The sequence below is a fragment of the Lagopus muta genome, unplaced genomic scaffold (genome assembly GCF_023343835.1).
Source record: "Lagopus muta isolate bLagMut1 unplaced genomic scaffold, bLagMut1 primary scaffold_143, whole genome shotgun sequence".
Lineage (NCBI taxonomy): Eukaryota > Metazoa > Chordata > Aves > Galliformes > Phasianidae > Lagopus > Lagopus muta.
This window is the reverse complement of record NW_026040195.1, coordinates 14,376-30,268: the sequence shown is the minus strand read 5'-3', so window position 1 is coordinate 30,268 and position 15,893 is coordinate 14,376. Positions and strand designations below refer to the sequence as shown.

General features: G+C 57.2%; 1 protein-coding gene across 1 annotated transcript in view; it reads left to right on the top strand.

Annotated features, from left to right (window-relative positions):
• Nucleotides 1–13,891, top strand: part of LOC125687666 (myosin-binding protein C, fast-type-like) — a gene marked incomplete at its 5' end in the record, with an annotated part of 45,319 nt that extends 31,428 nt beyond the window's left edge. Inside the window, 4 exon segments of the mRNA XM_048932880.1 lie at nt 1,590–1,726; nt 8,809–8,995; nt 12,397–12,438; nt 13,845–13,891. Of these exon segments, the coding sequence (XP_048788837.1) occupies nt 1,590–1,726; nt 8,809–8,995; nt 12,397–12,407 (335 nt within the window).
• Between the last annotated feature and the right edge of the window lie 2,002 nt (nt 13,892–15,893).

Here is a 15,893-nt window from a genome sequence, read left to right as displayed (position 1 = left end):
CTTATGGGGTTGTGGGGTCAGATATGGAGGAATGGGGTCATGGGGTCTGTGGGGTTGTGGGCGGAGCCAGGAGCCGGGCACATCCCATAATACTGCCTGCATGGCAAGGAGGGTCCGTCTATGGGGTTATGGGGTCGCTTATGGGGTCAGATATGGGGTTATGGGGTCAGGTATGGAGGAATGGGGTCATGGGGTCTGTGAGGTTGTGGGCGGAGCCAGGAGCCGGGCACATCCCATAATACTGCACACATCACCTATGGGGTCCTTGTGGGGTCGTGGGGTCACTTGGGGGTTATGGGGTCAGATATAGGGATATGGGGTCGCTTATGGGGTTATGGGGTCGGTTATGGGGTCAGGTATGGGGTTATGGGGTCAGATATGGGGTTATGGGGTCAGGTATGGGGTTATGGGGTCGTGGGGTCTGTGGGGTTGTGGGCGGAGCCAGGAGCCGGGCACATCCCATAATACTGCCTGCATGGCAACGAGGGGCTGTGGGGTCCTTATGGGGTCACTTATGGGGTTATGGGGTCGGTTATGGGGTCGGTTATGGGGTTATGGGGTCACTTATGGGGTTATGGGGTCACTTATGGGGATATGGGGTCAGGTATGGGGTTATGGGGTCAGGTATGAGTTTATGGGGTCAGTTATGGGGTTGTGGGGTCCCTGATGGTGTTAACAGGTCTCATATGGGGTTATGGGGTCACGTGTGGGGTTATGGGGTCGGTTATGGTGTTAATGGGTCTCCTGTGGGGTTATGGGGTCACTTATGGGGTTATGGGGTCTCCTATGGGGTTATGAGGTCACTTATGGGGTTTTGGGGTCAGTTATGGGGTTATGGGGTCTCCTGTGGGGTTATGGGGTCCCTTATGGGGTTTTGGGGTCGGTTATGGGGTTAACGGGTCTCCTGTGGGGTTATGGGGTCACTTAAGGGGTTTTGGGGTCGGTTATGGGGTTAACGGGTCTCGTGTGGGGTTATGGGGTCACTTATGGGGTTATGGGGTCACTTATGGGGTTTTGGGGTCGGTTATGGGGTTAACGGGTCTCCTATGGGGTTATGGGGTCCCTTATGGGGTTATGGGGTCACTTATGGGGTTTTGGGGTCGGTTATGGGGTTAACGGGTCTCGTGTGGGGTTATGGGGTCACGTATGGGGTTATGGGGTCACTTATGGGGTTTTGGGGTCGGTTATGGGGTTAACGGGTCTCGTGTGGGGTTATGGGGTCACTTATGGTGTTATGGGGTCCCTTATGGGGTTTTGGGGTTGGTTATGGGGTTAACGGGTCTCGTGTGGGGTTATGGGGTCACTTATGGGGTTATGGGGTCACTTATGGGGTTTTGGGGTCGGTTATGGGGTTAACGGGTCTCGTGTGGGGTTATGGGGTCACTTATGGGGTTATGGGGTCACTAATGGGGTTATGGGGTCACTTATGGGGTTATGGGGTCTCCTATGGGGTTATGAGGTCACTTATGGGGTTTTGGGGTCGGTTATGGGGTTAACGGGTCTCGTGTGGGGTTATGGGGTCACTTATGGGGTTAATGGGTCCCATATGGGGTTATGGGGTCACTTATGGGGTTGTTTGCTCCCCCCAGGTCTGACCCTAAAAGCGGTGCCCTTCAAGGAGCGCGATCTGCGCGCAGCCCCCACCTTCCTGACCCCATTGGTGGATCGCAGCGTGGTGGCGGGGTACACAGTGACCCTCAACTGCGCTGTGCGGGGACACCCCAAGGTGTGGGGTCCTATGGGGTGGTTATGGGGTGGTTATGGGGCAGCTATGGGGTCCTATGGGGTGGTTATGGGGTGGTTATGGGGTGGTTATGGGGTACACAGTGACCTTGAACTGCGCCGTGCGGGGACACCCCAAGGTCTGGGGCTATGGGGTGGTTATGGGGCGGTTATGGGGTGGTTATGGGGTTCTATGGGGTCCTATGGGGCGGTTATGGGGCGGTTATGGGGTGGTTATGGGGTCGTATGGGGTGGTTATGGGGTTCTATGGGGTGGTTATGGGGTCCTATGGGGTGGTTATGGGGTGGTTCTGGGGTACACAGTGACCTTGAACTGCGCCGTGCGGGGACACCCCAAGGTGTGGGGTCCTATGGGGCAGCTATGGGGTGGTTTATGGGGTCCTTATGGAGTCCTATGGGGTGGTTATGGGGCGGTTATGGGGCGGTTATGGGGTCCTATGGGGTGGTTATGGGGTGGTTATGGGGTGGTTCTGGGGTACACAGTGACCCTCAACTGTGCTGTGCGGGGACACCCCAAGGTGTGGGGCTATGGGGTGGTTATGGGGTGGTTATGGGGTCCTATGGGGTCCTGTGGGGTGGTTATGGGGTGGTTATGGGGTCCTTATGTGGTGGTTATGGGGTGGTTATAGGGTCCTTATGGGGTCCTATGGGGTCGTATGGGGTCCTATGGGGTGGTTATGGGGTCCTTATGGGGCAGCTATGGGGTCCTATGGGGTCCTATGGGGTCCTATGGGGTCCTATGGGGTCCTTATGGGGCAGCTATGGGGTCCTATGGGGTCCTATGAGGTCCTTATGGGGTCCTTATGGGGTGGTTATGGGGTGGTTATGGGGTCCTATGGGGTGGTTATGGGGCAGCTATGGGGTTCTGTGGGGTCCTATGGGGTCGTATGGGGCGGTTATGGGGCGTTTATGGGGTCCTATGGGGTGGTTATGGGGTCCTATGGGGTCCTGTGGGGTCCTGTGGGGTCCTGTGGGGTGGTTATGGGGCGGTTATGGGGCGGTTATGGGGTGCTTATGGGGTGCTTATGGGGTGGTTATGGGGTGGTTATGGGGTCCTATGGGGTGGTTATGGGGCGGTTATGGGGTGGTTATGGGGTGCTTATGGGGTGCTTATGGGGTGGTTATGGGGTGGTTATGGGGTGCTTATGGGGTGGTTATGGGGCGGTTATGGGGCGGTTATGGGGTGCTTATGGGGTGGTTATGGGGCGGTTATGGGGCGGTTATGGGGTGCTTATGGGGTGCTTATGGGGTGGTTATGGGGCGGTTATGGGGTGGTTATGGGGTCCTATGGGGTGCTTATGGGGTGCTTATGGGGTGCTTATGGGGTGGTTATGGGGTGGTTATGGGGTGGTTATGGGGTGGTTATGGGGCGGTTATGGGGCGGTTATGGGGTCCTATGGGGTTCTATGGGGTTCTATGGGGTCCTTATGGGGTGGTTATGGGGTGGTTATGGGGTCCTATGGGGTTCTGTGGGGTCCTATGGGGTCCTATGGGGTGGTTATGGGGCAGCTATGGGGTCCTATGGGGTGGTTATGGGGTCCTATGGGGTTCTGTGGGGTCCTATGGGGTCCTATGGGGTGGTTATGGGGCAGCTATGGGGTCCTTATGGGGTCCTATGGGGTGGTTATGGGGTGGTTATGGGGTCCTATGGGGTGGTTATGGGGTGGTTATGGGGTCCTATGGGGTGGTTATGGGGCAGCTATGGGGTTCTGTGGGGTCCTATGGGGTCGTATGGGGCGGTTATGGGGTGTTTATGGGGTCCTATGGGGTGGTTATGGGGTCCTATGGGGTCCTGTGGGGTCCTGTGGGGTCCTGTGGGGTGGTTATGGGGTTCTATGGGGTCCTTATGGGGCGGTTATGGGGTGGTTCTGGGGTACACAGTGACCCTGAACTGCGCCGTGCGGGGACACCCCAACGTGTGGGGTTATGGGGTGGTTATGGGGTCCTATGGGGTCCTATGGGGTCCTATGGGGTGGTTATGGGGTGGTTATGGGGTGGTTATGGGGTACACAGTGACCCTCAACTGTGCTGTGCGGGGACACCCCAAGGTGTGGGGTTATGGGGTGGTTATGGGGTGGTTATGGGGTGGTTATGGGGTGGTTATGGGGCCCTATGGGGTCCTTATGGGGTCCTATGGGGTGGTTATGGGGTCCTATGGGGTGGTTATGGGGCAGCTATGGGGTCCTGTGGGGTCCTGTGGGGTCCTATGGGGTGGTTATGGGGTGGTTCTGGGGTACACAGTGACCTTGAACTGCGCCGTGCGGGGACACCCCAAGGTGTGGGGTCCTATGGGGCAGCTATGGGGTGGTTATGGGGTGGTTATGGGGTGGTTATGGGGTCCTATGGGGTTCTGTGAGGTCCTATGGGGTCCTATGGGGTGGTTATGGGGCAGCTATGGGGTCCTTATGGGGTCCTATGGGGTGGTTATGGGGTCCTATGGGGTGGTTATGGGGCAGCTATGGGGTCCTGTGGGGTCCTGTGGGGTCCTATGGGGTGGTTATGGGGTGGTTATGGGGTGGTTATGGGGTGGTTATGGGGTGGTTATGGGGCCCTATGGGGTCCTGTGGGGTCTAAGGGGTGGTTATGGGGTTCTATGGGGTTCTGTGGGGTCCTGTGGGGTCCTATGGGGTGCTTATGGGGTGCTTATGGGGTGCTTATGGGGTGGTTATGGGGTGGTTATGGGGTGGTTATGGGGCGGTTATGGGGTGGTTATGGGGTCCTATGGGGTGGTTATGGGGCGGTTATGGGGCGGTTATGGGGTGCTTATGGGGTGCTTATGGGGTGGTTATGGGGTGGTTATGGGGTGCTTATGGGGTGGTTATGGGGCGGTTATGGGGTGGTTATGGGGTCCTATGGGGTGGTTATGGGGCGGTTATGGGGTGGTTATGGGGTGCTTATGGGGTGCTTATGGGGTGGTTATGGGGTGGTTATGGGGTGCTTATGGGGTGGTTATGGGGCGGTTATGGGGCGGTTATGGGGTGCTTATGGGGTGGTTATGGGGCGGTTATGGGGCGGTTATGGGGTGCTTATGGGGTGCTTATGGGGTGGTTATGGGGCGGTTATGGGGTGGTTATGGGGTCCTATGGGGTGCTTATGGGGTGCTTATGGGGTGCTTATGGGGTGGTTATGGGGTGGTTATGGGGTGGTTATGGGGTGGTTATGGGGCGGTTATGGGGCGGTTATGGGGTCCTATGGGGTTCTATGGGGTTCTATGGGGTCCTTATGGGGTGGTTATGGGGTGGTTATGGGGTCCTATGGGGTTCTGTGGGGTCCTATGGGGTCCTATGGGGTGGTTATGGGGCAGCTATGGGGTCCTATGGGGTGGTTATGGGGTCCTATGGGGTTCTGTGGGGTCCTATGGGGTCCTATGGGGTGGTTATGGGGCAGCTATGGGGTCCTTATGGGGTCCTATGGGGTGGTTATGGGGTGGTTATGGGGTCCTATGGGGTGGTTATGGGGTGGTTATGGGGTCCTATGGGGTGGTTATGGGGCAGCTATGGGGTTCTGTGGGGTCCTATGGGGTCGTATGGGGCGGTTATGGGGTGTTTATGGGGTCCTATGGGGTGGTTATGGGGTCCTATGGGGTCCTGTGGGGTCCTGTGGGGTCCTGTGGGGTGGTTATGGGGTTCTATGGGGTCCTTATGGGGCGGTTATGGGGTGGTTCTGGGGTACACAGTGACCCTGAACTGCGCCGTGCGGGGACACCCCAACGTGTGGGGTTATGGGGTGGTTATGGGGTCCTATGGGGTCCTATGGGGTCCTATGGGGTGGTTATGGGGTGGTTATGGGGTGGTTATGGGGTACACAGTGACCCTCAACTGTGCTGTGCGGGGACACCCCAAGGTGTGGGGTTATGGGGTGGTTATGGGGTGGTTATGGGGTGGTTATGGGGTGGTTATGGGGCCCTATGGGGTCCTTATGGGGTCCTATGGGGTGGTTATGGGGTCCTATGGGGTGGTTATGGGGCAGCTATGGGGTCCTGTGGGGTCCTGTGGGGTCCTATGGGGTGGTTATGGGGTGGTTCTGGGGTACACAGTGACCTTGAACTGCGCCGTGCGGGGACACCCCAAGGTGTGGGGTCCTATGGGGCAGCTATGGGGTGGTTATGGGGTGGTTATGGGGTGGTTATGGGGTCCTATGGGGTTCTGTGAGGTCCTATGGGGTCCTATGGGGTGGTTATGGGGCAGCTATGGGGTCCTTATGGGGTCCTATGGGGTGGTTATGGGGTCCTATGGGGTGGTTATGGGGCAGCTATGGGGTCCTGTGGGGTCCTGTGGGGTCCTATGGGGTGGTTATGGGGTGGTTATGGGGTGGTTATGGGGTGGTTATGGGGTGGTTATGGGGCAGCTATGGGGCCCTATGGGGTCCTGTGGGGTCTAAGGGGTGGTTATGGGGTTCTATGGGGTTCTGTGGGGTCCTGTGGGGTCCTATGGGGTGCTTATGGGGTGCTTATGGGGTGGTTATGGGGTGGTTATGGGGTGGTTATGGGGCGGTTATGGGGTGGTTATGGGGTCCTATGGGGTGGTTATGGGGCGGTTATGGGGTGCTTATGGGGTGCTTATGGGGTGCTTATGGGGTGCTTATGGGGTCCTATGGGGTGGTTATGGGGTGGCTATGGGGCAGCTATGGGGTCCTGTGGGGTCCTATGGGGTGGTTATGGGGTCCTATGGGGTCGGGGGTTATGGGGTTGTGGGTCAGTTATGGGGCAGTTATGGGATCTGCGTGGGATCACTATGTGGCAGCTGTGGGGCAGCAATGGGATGGCTGGAGGCTCACTATGTGGCAGCTGTGGGTTATTGGGTGTTTATAGGGTCACTATGTGGCAGCTATGGAGTATCTATGGGCTGGTTGATGGCTCACTATGTGGCAGCTATGGAGTATCTATGGGTTGGTTGATGGCTCACTATGTGGCAGCTATGGAGTATCTATGGGCTGGTGGATGGCTCACTATGTGGCAGCTATGGGGTCTCTATGGGGTCTCTATGGGGCAGCTATGGGATTGCTATAGGATCACTATGTGGCAGGTTTGGGGGTACCTATAGGGCTGGGGCATAGCTCAGTATTTGGCAGCGATGGTCTGGTTGATGGCTCACTATGTGGCAGCTATGGAGTATCTATGGGCTGGTTGATGGCTCACTATGTGGCAGTTATGGGGTCTCTATGGGGTGTTTGTGGGGTCGCTATGGGGTGTTTATGGGATATCTATGGGATATGTATGGGATGGCTATGGGGTGTCTATGGGGTCTGTATGGGGCATCTATGGGGTTTGTATGGGATGGCTATGGAGTCTGTATGGGGCATCTATGGGGTTTGTATGGGATGGCTATGGAGTCTGTATGGGGCATCTATGGGGTTTGTATGGGGCATCTATGGGGTCTGTATGGGGCATCTATGGGGTTTGTATGGGGCATCTATGGGGTTTGTATGGGTTGGCTATGGGGTCTGTATGGGGCATCTATGGGGTCTGTATGGGGCATCTATGGGGTCTGTATGGGGCATCTATGGGGTTTGTATGGGGCATCTATGGGGTCTGTATGGGATGGCTATGGGGTCTGTATGGGGCATCTATGGGGTCTGTATGGGGCATCTATGGGGTCTGTATGGGGCATCTATGGGGTTTGTATGGGGCATCTATGGGGTCTGTATGGGGCATCTATGGGGTCTGTATGGGGTCTCTGTGGGGTCTGTATGGGGCATCTATGGGGTTTGTATGGCATGGCTATGGGGTCTGTATGGGGTCTGTATGAGGTCTCTCTGGGGTCTGTATGGGGCATCTATGGGGTCTGTATGGGATGACCTGGGACACGTTTGGGGTTTCGCAGCCCAAGGTGACGTGGCTGAAGAACAGCGTCGAGATCGGGGCCGACCCCAAATTCCTGTCCCGCCACGGCATGGGGCAGCTGTGGGGCAGCTATGGGGCAGATGTAGGATCACTATGTGGCAGCCGTGGGGCAGCTATGGGATTGCTATAGGATCAGTATGTGGCAGCTGTGGGGTAGCTATGGGGCTGGTTGATGGCTCACTATGTGGCAGCGTTGGGCTGATTGCAGGGTCACCATGTGGCAGCTATGGGGTCTCTATGGGCTGGTTGATGGCTCACTTTGTGGCAGCTCTTGGCTATCGGATGGTTAGAGGATCAGTATGTGGCAGCTATGGGGTCTTTATGGGCTGGTGAATAGCTCATTATGTGGCAGCTCCGGGCTAGTGGATGTTTATAGGCTCACTATGTGGCAGCTATGGAGTATGTATGGGGTGGTGAATGGCTCACTATGTGGCAGTTATGGGGTCTCTATGGGGTCTTTATGGGATATCTATGGGATATGTATGGGATGGCTATGGGGTCTCTATGGGTTATCTATGGGGTGTGTATGGGATGGCTATGGGGTGTCTCTGGGGTCTGTATGGGGCAGCTATGGGATTGCTATGGGATCACTATGTGGCAGGTATGGGGTACCTATGGGGCTGGTTGATGGCTCACTATGTGGCAGCTCTGGGCTATTGGATGGTTAGAGGATCACTATGTGGCAGCTATGGAGTATCTATGGGCTGGTTGATGGCTCACTTTGTGGCAGCGATGGTCTGGTTGATGGCTCACTATGTGGCAGCTATGGAGTATCTATGGGCTGGTTGATGGCTCACTATGTGGCAGTTATGGGGTCTCTATGGGGTCTTTGTGGGGTCGCTATGGGGTGTTTATGGGATATCTATGGGATATGTATGGGGTGGCTATGGGGTGTCTATGGGGTCTGTATGGGGCATCTATGGGGTTTGTATGGGATGGCTATGGGGCCTGTATGGGGCATCTATGGGGTTTGTATGGGATGGCTATGGGGTCTGTATGGGGCATCTATGGGGTCTGTATGGGGCATCTATGGGGTCTGTATGGGGCATCTATGGGGTCTGTATGGGATGGCTATGGGGTCTGTATGGGGCATCTATGGGGTCTGTATGGGGCATCTATGGGGTCTGTATGTGATGGCTATGGGGTCTGTATGGGGCATCTCTGGGGTCTGTATGGGGCATCTATGGGGTCTGTATGACCCAGGACACATTTGGGGTTTCGCAGCCCAAGGTGACGTGGCTGAAGAACAGCGTGGAGATCGGGGCCGACCCCAAATTCCTGTCCCGCCACGGCATGGGGGTGCTGTCCCTGCTCATCCGCCGGCCCGGGCCCTTCGACGGCGGCACCTACGGCTGCAGGGCCGTCAATGAGATGGGGGAGGCCACCACCGAGTGCAGGCTGGACGTCAGGGGTGAGAAATGGGGCTGTGGGGAGGATATGGGGTGGGTATGGGGGTATGGGGTGGGTATGGGGTGGGTATGGGGATATGGGGTGGTATGGGGTGGATATGGGGGTATGGGGTGGGTATGGGGTGGATATGGGGGTATGGGGTGGGTATGAGGTTCTTTGGGGTGGTATGGGGTTCTCTGGGGTGGTATGGGGTGGGTGTGGGGTGGGTATGGGGCTCTATGGGGTGGTATGGGGTGGTATGGGGTTCTATGGGGTGGGTATGGGGTGGTATGGGGTGGTATGGGGTGGATATGGGGTGGATACGGGGTTCTATGGGGTGGTATGGGGTGGGTGTGGGGTTCTATGGGGTGGTATGGGGTGGGTATGGGGTTCTATGGGGTGGTATGGGGTGGGTGTGGGGTGGGTATGGGGCTCTATGGGGTGGTATGGGGTGGTATGGGGTTCTATGGGGTGGGTATGGGGTGGTATGGGGTGGTATGGGGTGGATATGGGGTTCTATGGGGTGGTATGGGGTGGGTGTGGGGTGGTATGGGGTGGGTATGGGGTTCTATGGGGTGGTATGGGGTGGGTGTGGGGTGGGTATGGGGTTCTATGGGGTGATATGGGGTGGGTGTGGGGTTCTATGGGGTGGGTATGGGGTGGGTGTGGGGGTATGGGATGGGTGTGGGGTTCTATGGGGTGGTATGGGGTGGGTATGCGGTGGTATGGGGTGGTATGGGGTGGATATGGGGTTCTATGGGGTTCTATGGGGTGGTATGGGGTGGATATGGGGTGGTATGGGGTGGATATGGGGTGGTATGGGGTGGTATGGGGTGGTATGGGATGGGTGTGGGGTTCTATGGGGTGGTATGGGGTGGGTATGGGGTGGATATGGGGTGGATATGGGGTTCTATGGGGTGGTATGGGGTGGGTATGGGGTTCTATGGGGTGGGTATGGGGTTCTATGGGGTGGTATGGGGGTATGGGGTGGATATGGTGTGGTATGGGGTGGGTATGGGGGTATGGGGTGGGTATGGGGTGGATAAGGGGGTACGGGGTGGGTGTGGGGTTCTATGGGGTGGGTATGGGGTGGATATGGGGTGGGTATGGGGGTATGGGGTGATATGGGGGTATGGGGTGGGTATGGGGTTCTATGGGGTGGGTATGGGGTTCTATGGGGTGGTATGGGGTTCTATGGGGTGGGTATGGGGTTCTATGGGGTGGTATGGGGTGGATATGGGGTGGGTATGGGGTGGGTATGGGGGTATGGGGTTCTATGGGTGGATATGGGGTGGATATGGGGTTCTATGGGGTGGTATGGGGTGGATATGGGGTGGGTATGGGGTGGGTATGGGGGTATGGGGTTCTATGGGTGGATATGGGGTGGATATGGGGTTCTATGGGGTGGTATGGGGTGGGTGTGGGGTTCTATGGGGTGATATGGGGTGGGTATGGGGGTATGGGGTGGATATGGGGTTCTATGGGGTGATATGGGGTGGGTATGGGGTGGGTATGGGGTGGATATGGGGTGGATATGGGGTTCTATGGGGTGGTATGGGGTGGGTATGGGGTTATGGGGTGGATATGGGGTGGATATGGGGTGGTATGGGGTGGTATGGGGTTCTATGGGGTGGTATGGGGTGGATATGGGGTGGTATGGGGTTCTATGGGGTGGTATGTGGTGGGTGTGGGGTTCTATGGGGTGGTATGGGGTTCTATGGGGTGGATATGGGGTGGTATGGGGTGGGTGTGGGGTTCTATGGGGTGGATATGGGGTGGTATGGGGTGGTATGGGGTGGGTGTGGGGTTCTATGGGGTGATATGGGGTGGGTATGGGGGTATGGGGTGGATATTGGGTTCTATGGGGTGGTATGGGGTGGATATGGGGTTCTATGGGGTGGGTATGGGGGTATGGGGTGGGTATGGGGCTCTATGGGGTGGATATGGGGTTCTATGGGGTGGTTATGGGGTGGGTATGGGGTGGTATGGGGTGGATATGGGGTTCTATGGGGTGGTTATGGGGTGGGTATGGGGTTATGGGGTGGATATGGGGTGGATATGGGGTGGTATGGGGTGGTATGGGGTGGATATGGGGTTCTATGGGGTGGTATGGGGTTCTATGGGGTGGGTATGGGGTGGTATGGGGTGGGAATGGGGTGGGAATGGGGTTCTATGGGGTGGTATGGGGTGGGTGTGGGGTTCTATGGGGTGGGTATGGGGTGGGAATGGGGTGGGAATGGGGTGGGAATGGGGTGGTATGGGGGCATGGGGTTATGGGGTGGGTATGGGGGTATGGGTTGGATATGGGGCATCTATAGGGCAGCTATGCGGCAGCCATGGGGTATCTATGGGGCGCTATGGGGCAGCTATGGGGCAGCTATGGGGCGCTATGGGGCAGCTATGGGGTATCTATGGGGCACGTATGGGGCAGCTATGTGTCAGCCATGGGGTATCTATGGGGCAGCTATGAGGTATCTATGGGGCAGCTATGGGGTATCTATGGGGCAGCTATGGGGCAGCTATGGGGCAGCTATGGGTCACTTATGGGGCAGCTATGGGGCAGCTATGGGGTATCTATGGGGCACCTATGGGGCAGCTATGGGGCAGCCATGGAGTATCTATGGGGCAGCTATGGGGCAGCTATGGGGCGCTGTAGGGCAGCTATGGGTCACTTATGGGGCAGCTATGGGGCAGCTATGGGTCACTTATGGGGCAGCCATGGGGCAGCTATGGGTCACTTATGGGGCAGCTATGGGGCAGCTATGGGGTATCTATGGGGCAGGTATGGGGCATTTATGGGGCAGCTATGGGGTGCTATGGGGCAGCTATGGGGTATCTATGGGGCAGCTATGGGGCAGCTATGGGGCGCTGTAGGGCAGCTATGGGTCACTTATGGGGCAGCTATGGGGCAGCTATGGGTCACTTATGGGGCAGCCATGGGGCAGCTATGGGTCACTTATGGGGCAGCTATGGGGCAGCTATGGGGTATCTATGGGGCAGGTATGGGGCATTTATGGGGCAGCTATGGGGTGCTATGGGGCAGCTATGGGGTATCTATGGGGCAGCTATGGGGCAGCTATGGGGCGCTGTAGGGCAGCTATGGGTCACTTATGGGGCAGCTATGGGGCAGCTATGGGTCACTTATGGGGCAGCCATGGGGCAGCTATGGGTCACTTATGGGGCAGCTATGGGGCAGCTATGGGGTATCTATGGGGCAGGTATGGGGCATTTATGGGGCAGCTATGGGGTGCTATGGGGCAGCTATGGGGTATCTATGGGGCAGCTATGGGGCAGCTATGTGGTATCTATGTGTCACTTATGGGGCAGCTATGGGGTGGATATGGGGCAGCTATGGGGCGGCTATGGGGCAGCTATGGGTCACTTATGGGGCGCTATGGGGCAGCAGTGTTGTCTCTCCTGCAGTGCCGCAATGAGGAGCAGCGCAGAGCAGCGTTGGGGTGAGAGGTGGGGATTTGGGGCTTTTGGGGGCTTTTTGGGGTTTTTGGGGTTTTTTGGGGTCAGTTTTTGGGATTTTGGGGTCGGCTTTACGATTTTGGGGTCGTTTTGGGGGTGAAATTTGGGGATTTTGGGGCTCTTTTTTGGGGTCAAATTTGGGGATTTGGGGCCAAATTTTGGGGTGAAATTTGAGGATTTTGGGGCTGATTTTGGGGCTCTTTTTTGGGGTGAAATTTGGGAATTTTGGGGCCGATTTTTGGGGTGAAACCTGAGGATTTTGGGGCCATTTTTTAGGGTGAAATTTGAGGATTTTGGGCTCTTTTTTGGGGTGAAATTTGGGGCTTTGGACCATTTATTTAGGTTGAAATTTGAGGATTTTGGGGCTCATTTTTGGGGTGAAATTTGAAGATTTGGGGACCAATTTTGGGCTGAAATGGGGGGATTTTGGGACAAAATTTGGGGGTGAGATTTGAGGATTTTGGGGCTGTTTTTTGGGGTGAAATTTGGGGATTTTGGGGCCATTTATTTAGGTTGAAATTTGAGGATTTTGGGGTCTTTTTTGGGGTCAAATTTGGGGATTTGGGGGCTGATTTTTGGGGTGAAATTTGAGGATTTTGGGGCTGATTTTGGGGCCGATTTTTGGGGTGAAATTTGAGGATTTCAGGGCTCTTTTTTGGGGTGAAATTTGGGAATTTTGGGGCCGATTTTTGGGGTGAAATTTGAAGATTTGGGGGCTTTTTGGGGATGAAATTTGGGAATTTTGGGGCTGAATTTTGGGGTGAAATTTGAGGATTTTGGGGCTGATTTTGGGGTGAAATTTGGGAATTTTGGGGCTGATTTTTAGGGTGAAATTTGAGGATTTGGGGGCTCTTTTTTAGGGTGAAATTTGGGAATTTTGGGGCCGATTTTTGGGGTGAAATTTGAGGATTTTGGGGCTCATTTTTGGGGTGAAATTTGAAGATTTGGGGACCAATTTTGGGCTGAAATGGGGGATTTTTGGGACAAAATTTGGGGGTGAGATTTGAGGATTTTGGGGTCTTTTTTGGGGTCAAATTTGGGGATTTGGGGCCAAATTTTGGGGTGAAATTTGAGGATTTTGGGGCTCTTTTTTGGGATGAAATTTGTGAATTTTGGGGCCGATTTTTGGGGTGAAATTTGGGGATTCTGGCAGCCATTTTTAGGGTGAAATTTGGGGATTTTGGGACAAAATTTGGGGGTGAGACTTGAGGATTTTGGGGGCTCTTTTGGGGCGATTTTGGGGGATTTGGGAGACATTTTTGGGCTGAAATTTGGGAATTTGGGGCCAAATTTTGGGGTGAGATTTGAGGATTTTGGGGCCGATTTTGGGGTGATTTTGGGGGATTTGGGGCCAAATTTTGGGCTGAAATGGGGGATTTGGGCTCTGTTTCCCACAGGTGTCGCCTCGCTGCCTGCAGCGCCAATAAACGCAGTGCTGTCCGTCCGTCCGTCCGTCCGTCTGTTCTCTGTCTGTCCTCTGCGCCGTGGGGCTGCCCCACAAGTGCCAGCCCAGCCCCATAAGCGCCCCCTCCAGCCCCATAAGTGAACCTCCAGCCCCACAGCTTCCCCATAAGTGACCACCCAGCCCCACAGCTGCCCCATAAGTGCCCCCTCCAGCCCCATAAGTGAACCTCCAGCCCCACAGCTTCCCCATAAGTGACCATCCAGCCCCACAGCTGCCCCATAAGTGCCCCCTCCAGCCCCATAAGTGCACCCCCAGCCCCACAACAGCCCCATAAGTGATCCCCCCAGCCCCGCAGCCCCATAAGTGACCACCCAGCCCCACAGCTGCCCCATAAGTAAACATCCGGCCCCACAGCTGCCCCATAAGTGCCCCCTCCAGCCCCATAAGTGCATCCCCAGCCCCACAACAGCCCCATAAGTGCCCCTCCAGCCCCATAAGTGCACCCCCAGACCCATGGCTGCCCCATAAGTGACTCCCCCGGCCCCATAAGTGAACCTCCAGCCCCACAGCTGCCCCATAAGTGCTCCCTCCAGCCCCATAAGTGCACCCCCAGCCCCACAACAGCCCCATAAGTGATCCCCCCAGCCTCGCAGCTGTCCCATAAGTGGCCATCCAGCCCCACAGCTGCCCAACAAGTGACACCCCCCCAGCCCCGCAGCCCCATAAGTGACCATCCAGCCCCACAGCTGCCCCATAAGTGCCCCCTCCAGCCCCATAAGTGCATCCCCAGACCCACAGCTGCCCCATAAGTGCACCCCCGGCCCCACAACAGCCCCATAAGTGACCCCACATCCCCACAGCTGCCCCATAAGTGACCCCCCCAGCCCTGCAGCTGCCCCATAAGTGCCCCCTCCAGCCCCATAAGTGACCACCCAGCCCCACAGCTGCCCCATAAGTGACCACCCAGCCCCACAGATTCCCCATAAGTGCCCCCTCCAGCCCCATAAGTGACCACCCAGCCCCACAGCTGCCCCACAAGTGACAGCCCCGCAGCCCCATAAGTGACCATCCAGCCCCACAGCTGCCCCATAAGTGCACCCCCAGCCCCATAAGTGACCATCCAGCCCCACAGCCGCCCCATAAGTGCACCCCCGGCCCCACAACAGCCCCATAAGTGACCCCACATCCCCACAGCTGCCCCATAAGTGACCCCCCCAGCCCTGCAGCTGCCCCATAAGTGCCCCCTCCAGCCCCATAAGTGACCACCCAGCCCCACAGCTGCCCCACAAGTAACCATCCAGCCCCACAGCCGCCCCACAAGTGCACCCCCAGCCCCATAAGTGCATCCCCCAGACCCACAGCTGCCCCATAAGTGCACCCCCGGCCCCACAACAGCCCCACAGCTGCCCCATAAGTGCCCCCTCCAGCCCCATAAGTGAACCTCCAGCCCCACAGCTTCCCCATAAGTGACCATCCAGCCCAATAAGTGACCACCCAGCCCCACGGCTGCCCCACAAGTAACCATCCAGCCCCACAGCCACCCCACAAGTGCACCCCCAGCCCCATAAGTGCCCCTCCAGCCCCACAGTTGAACCCCTCAGCCTTTACTGGGCTTCAGTTCGGGGGTCCTGGGGGGGGCGAGGGGGGGGGTCGGAGGAGCAGCAGCAGCCTCAGCCATGGGGCCCAGGCTGGGGGGGGGCCGAGGGGCTGCAGGTAAAGGCGGCGGCCGTGGGGCAGCCCCACACACAGCTGGGGGGGGGCTGGGGGGCGGCGGGGGGGGCGGCGAAGCCACAGGCGGAGGGGGGAGAGAGGAAGAAGCCTGGGGGGGGGAAAGGAGAGGAGGTTATGGGGGGGGCTGGGGGGCTGGGGGGGGCTATGGGGCAATGGGGGTCTATGGGGCGGATGTGGGGCAGGGGGAGTTGGGGGGGTCTATGGGGCAATGGGGGTCTATGGGGTGGATGTGGGGCTGGGGGCGTTGGGGGTCTGTGGGGCAGATGTGGGGCAGGGTGGGGTTGGGGGACTGTGGGGCAATGGGGATCTA